General features: G+C 38.2%; 1 protein-coding gene across 2 annotated transcripts in view; it reads left to right on the forward strand.

Annotated features, from left to right (window-relative positions):
* Positions 1-6,000, forward strand: part of Tmtc2 (transmembrane O-mannosyltransferase targeting cadherins 2) — a 507,640-nt gene that overhangs the window by 427,652 nt on the left and 73,988 nt on the right. For both annotated transcript variants that reach the window (XM_008852327.2, XM_029555737.1), the window contains one exon: positions 744-858. In XM_008852327.2, coding sequence (XP_008850549.1) covers positions 744-858 — 115 coding nt within the window. The remainder of the gene's footprint in view (positions 1-743; positions 859-6,000) is intronic.

Below are 6,000 nucleotides of genomic sequence, written 5' to 3' on the forward strand. Positions count from 1 at the left end.
GCTGCATAAGGAAACTTCTCTGGTGATAGTGGAGAGATGCATTAATCTATGAGTACAACAATAAATCATTAGGAGTCAGTTTAATGCAATAACTATTGGTGAAGACACTTCATACATGAGCTATAGAACAAATGAAGAAATAAAGGTTGTGCTGATTTCAGAGCCTCATCTCTACTGGCTAGTGTTCGTAGTTCTGGAAGGTGTTCTCCTTCCTGCCAGAAGGAAAAAATAAGCATCAACCTTACCCATCTGTGAATCCTATGAACTACCACAACTGGCCTGAGAAGATGTGCCCACTGGTGTAATAGTGGCATGAATATTATGGGAAGAACCAACAACTATCTGTTTGGAGCTAAGGTTTGCTTCATAAGCTGTAGCCCATACCTGACACTGATAGCAGACTTAGAAACCTGAGGATAGACAGGTCACAGAATATACGGTAGATCTTAATACTTGTTCTTTGCTAAATTGTTATCATATTAAACTGACTTATAATACATCTTTAAATGTAGTCTTTGTGTTTCTTTCTTGAGTAGCCTTTGAAGAGTCCTTTTTAAGAAATTAAAGGTTTGTTTATAATATTAGAATCTTTACAATGCCCTGCTGTTAAGGGAAAGGGATACAAAATATGACTAAATAATGAGATGGCATTATCTCAACTTCGAAACACCTTTTCCACCATACTTTATTGTTTCAAATGGTTATTTTCTGAGGTGAGCTCACTTGCTTTCTTTACTTTGCAGGGCAGTTTCTTCTGGAAGAAGCTCGCCTCATAGAAGCAGCAGAGATGGCGAAAAAAGCAGCTGAGCTGGACAGTACGGAGTTTGATGTTGTCTTCAATGCTGCCCACATGCTCAGGTTAGTTTTTGCTACTCTGTTTTAAAAGATTGATAGGCTGGATTTGAGAAATCAATTCATTATATTAATTTCCCTATTGTACCATCATAGTCCACATTTTAAGAATGGATCTCCTGCATAACCAGCTAAAAATTAGTAATATTTGTTATATTCTATGTGTCCACAGTGTAGGGAAAATGAGCTCTTAGGACCCTGAAAGGTATTGAGATGCCCCTACCCAGCTTTTTCCCTTCTCCCAAAAATTACTACAAAAGAAAAATTGCAAAAGTAAATTTAATTGCTATCTAATTAAGTGTCCCCCAAAGAAAACATTGTCAATTAGTCAAATGCATATTTGCGTTATTGTAATAACTATTATTGAATGTGACATGGGGATGCCTTTTAATATACTTGGCAGTGGAAACAACTATCAAATACAAATATACTTAAGGCTCATGACATACTCATAGTGACTATTAATCAGCACTATCAATGTCTTGAAGAGATGCTTTTTTAGAAAATTGAAGCTTGTCTTTTCATAAGAGTTATTTTCAAAAGCTAATTACAATAGCAAAACCTGAATGGAAAAATTAAGTCAACTATTTTCATTGTGGAGATGAGGAGTGAAAAAGGTCAGTGTCTACATAAGAGATGTTTTAGATTAAAGGAATATTTTAGAGAAACTGAGTGATTCATATAGTTTTTAAATAGACTTATTTTTTCTGATAATCAATGTGTGTGTCCTTTGTCCATACTCTCACTGAATTTCTCTTCATGAAGTCCCCACCAAAGTGCTTTTTGAGTACCAGCCACACAATGGCCTCTGTACTCAATCCTCACCACACAGACACACAGACACACACACACACACACACACACACACACACACACGCACATGCACACACACGTAGAGAAAGTATTTTTCTTTTATAGCTTTTGTATTGAGATCCTTATAAATTCTCATGCAGTTGTAGGAACTAATATAGGGAGATTTCCTGTACAGTTGCCCCAATGGTGATACATTACAAAACTACAGTACCTTATCACAGTCAGCATGTTGACATTGATAGAGTCCACTGGCAGCTGTACTGCATTTCCCCACATTTACCTGTGCCCCTGTATTTGTGTGTTTTCTATATATTCATATTTAGTTTTCTATAATTGTATCATATGTAGGATTATGTATCCATCACCAGAATCAAAATATAGTTCAATCATAGTGTTCGATCACCACCATTATCGCTCATGCTGTACTTCTCTAACTACTTACTTCATGTACCCCCAACACCCAGAAACCAATATTTAAAACATATTTTGTAGATTAGTTTGGGTTTGCTGATTAGTATGGTTATTATATGAAGACGATCTCACTGGCCTCCTACTTGAAGTAGTTTTTAAGTAAGAAATCTAAAACCTGGTTCAAGGGGAAAGTATACATAATGGAGTTTCCTATAAATTCATTTGTTGTATATTAAGTTAGCAGTTGTAAACCACATCTTTAATGATGAATTTAAGAAACTGACATCTAGGGCTGGGGATATAGCTCAGCTGATGGAGTGGTTGCCTAGCCACAAAGTCCTGGGTTCAATCCCCAACACTTCATAAAAGCAGCCATGGTGATGCATGCATATAATCTCAGCATTCTGGAAGTGGAAACAGGAGGATCAGAAGTTGAAGGTCAACTTCAACTATACTTGGAGTTCAAGGACAGCCTGGGCTACACAAAATCCTTTCTAAAAAAGAAAACAGCAACAAAACCCAGGCTTCCACAAATAGGAGCCAAGAATCAATTACATGTTCGTATATTTATAAAAAGACTGTAGCCAATGTATCTTGAATATAAGGATGATGGATCAGTTTTTAAAGACATCTTAATTTGAGAAAAAAATTTAGGTGCTGATACAGGGAGGAGTATTTTGTGTTCTTCTGAATAAAAGAAACTCTGAACTGTTAGTCTCAAGATGCTGTTGTGAGGAAAGTACATTTCTATAGGTTAATTCATCTTAAAATAAATGCCTTTACTATTAAAACATTTGCTACATAGGAAAATCACTATCTGGAATTCAAGGACTACTAATAGAAACTCATTATAAACTATTACAAAACATGTCCTTGTTAAATATATCACTTGTAAGTTTTGTTTTGTTTTGTTATCATAATGATAGAAACCAGTGGAAAGTTTTTGTAACACATCAGCAATGTTGAAATCTTCAGGGCTTCTTTTCCCAAATCTTCTCTCTAGCTTTCTGCAGTCTGCTTTTCTCATTAAGTTATAGTATTCAGTGCCCTCTTGGACTAACTGCAAGTGAGACCATAGCAGCCTGACCATTTCCTCCTCAACTAGGTAGCAGGCTCCAGAAATTTTATTATGTAGCTTTTCTGTTTTCCAGCTCCATGAGATGCAAGTATTTGTTGGATGCTTACTGTGCAAACTGATTGCTGATCTCTTTTTTAGTAGTCAAGAACATTTAGGGATTTACTGAAAGTACTTAAAAGGGAGTTGGTCTCCCTTTGAATGGAGTTTTATCAAAAAAGTGTCATAAACTCTCAATATCTTCCTTTTGGGACTAGGGAGATGGCAGGTGGTTAAGAGCTCTTGCTGCCTTTGCAGAGGACCTGCGTTTGGTTCTCAGCATCCACATGGTGGCTCACAATCTTCTGTTATTCCAGTTCCAGAGAATTCAACACCCTTTTCTGGCCTCTGAGGCCTTTATATACATATTGGCAAATCACTCATATGTATACAATAAAAATAAAATATTCAGTAAAAATAATTTTGCTTATGTAAGGTCATATATACAGTATCCTCTGGGAGTTCCTAAGTCCTAAATTTATTTTGATATCAATCCTTTCCTCAAGAGCACTGTCTTTTGAGAGCACTACTCTTCAGGCTCCCCAACACACACACACACACACACACACACACACACACACACACACATGCACACACCCTACCCTTGGGCTCAGCAACTTCTATAGTCCAGGAGCTGTGCCACCCCCACTCAGAACTGGGAGACTATCCACTAGGTCACAGCTGCTTCCCATTGTGCTGACTTTGAAATTTCATTCTCTTGAGATGCATCTCATTGGTGGAACCTGAGTCATGTGTTCGCTAGAACAAAGTTTGAAAGATGAAAGGATTTGGGGCCCTTGCTTTACTTGGGAAGGTAGAATCCACATTGTGGCTAATTACCAGCTAGGTTTACAGGGAAGGTGGTCACAAATGTTGTCTCACTTAATAAACAAACATTGAGAATACATGGTGACACTTTTAGTACCTCAAATAAAACTTTAAAAGTATTAGATGCTTCCAGATGAGACTTTTTTTTAAAGAAAGTGGAGTGGCTGTCATCAAAGAAAAATATCAAAGGCATTTAGAATATTGAATTATGCCTATACATTTGTGAGAAGAAACAATTGAATCAACTACTCTGCTCGAAGCATTTTGAAAGAGCCGATATATTCAGTCTTTTCCCTCAGAACTGGAAGTTGGAAGGACAGTATGAATATTTTTGATATCTGAGAAGAAGTCAAAAGGCAAGAAAAACAAATTGTGCCAGTTTCATAGGCTCTGGAGAAAGAATTTTGTTGTTGTTGTCCTCACTGCACCTACTTGGTAAGGGATGAAAGCCACATTTATTCCAATGTCTTCCGTCTCCCTGGTGCTGTGTTTTACATTCATACCTGACCCTTTCCCAGTTCTGCCTTCACATCTGCAATGTAGACATTGAAATTCCTGTTTTATAGCTGCAGGCCCTGGGGCTCAGCATCAGTGCTTCTCGACATCAGATATCTAGGATCTGAATATAATGTGTCCTGGCCACATAGAAGCCCGTTTTCTCTGTGTCTCAGGCTCCCTCTGTTTTCCAGCTGAGTGAATACCTAGAAGCTATGGTTCTTATTAAAGGCAAAGGGACTTATGGAGATGACAGATTGTCATATATGCAAATCCTAAATAATAAGACCTCTGTAGGGTTTAAACATGGTAAATTTTAGAAAGTAGATTTACAGATTTGTGGTTATTGGTGATATAACTCCCAACTTCTATTCTCAATGGGATATTAAACTTTTAGTGACTTAATCATGGAACCATGTCTCTTTCCAGTCACACAGCTTAGGAAAATGCTTTTTTTTCCTTTGTCAGGTGTAAGAGTACACCCACTACTGCTTCCAATGTTTTAAGAAAAGCCCAACTATGCCATACCACTGGGTTCCAATTACTTCACTAATTTCTAGAGCACAGTGAATCCTTGTAAGAAAATCACCGTCTTGTAAATTCTCCACTCAAATAACACGGTCTTAAATGATTGTATATTATACAAAATAGATTTTTAGAGATAACTTCTTTATTAACTCTACTTAAAGTGAAATATTTAAGTTCGTCAATAAAAGAGAACAAGTTTCTTCAGTATATGTGGTGTGTGTGTGTGTGTGTGTGTATGTGTGTGTGCATAAATATGTTGGAGATAAATGTGAAGTTAGCCCTTAATATTCCTCAGTTCTGCATCTGTGAATTCAACAAACCACAGATGGAAAATTTTGAGGAAAAGAATGTGTGCTTACTGTATGTAGACTTGTTAAGGTAGTAGTGACTAAATGGTGTACCATTGCACTAATGACATATTAGGTATTCTGATACAGAGTTGATTTAAAGTATATGGAAGATGTGCATAGGTTATGCTATGTAAAGGGCTTGAACATCTAGAGATTTTGGTCTCTGAAGGAGTATCTTTTAATCATCCCTCCAGGACAAACAAGAAGTAGTTGAATCTCCCCTTTAATGTTTTTGAGATATCAAAAATCCATTGGAGACTATCCTCAGGCCTCTTGGGGTAAGTCTATAGCGCAGCTCTCTGCGCTGTGACTCCCTAAGCGACATTCACCCTTCCATCCCCCGCCTCGCCGTTCTATACTCCTAGTTTGGGCCCTGCGCCATTCCTAGTCTCGGGGCCCCAGACACCTGGGAAACCAATACTGCTTCCTGACCCTTCTCACCCAGAGAAACTCAGTCCCTTTCTTGGGCTCCAGGAGCACCACTTCTGGTCCTGGCCCCGCCCACACCTCTCTCTGCTTCCCTGGGCCTGCACCACCGGCTAACTCTCCTAGCCTGCACTACTATCCTCAGGCCTCTTGGGATAAGTCTATAGCGCAGCTCTCCGCGCC

This window comes from Nannospalax galili, unplaced genomic scaffold (assembly GCF_000622305.1).
Source record: "Nannospalax galili isolate Female #2095 unplaced genomic scaffold, S.galili_v1.0 scaffold390, whole genome shotgun sequence".
Taxonomy (NCBI): domain Eukaryota; kingdom Metazoa; phylum Chordata; class Mammalia; order Rodentia; family Spalacidae; genus Nannospalax; species Nannospalax galili.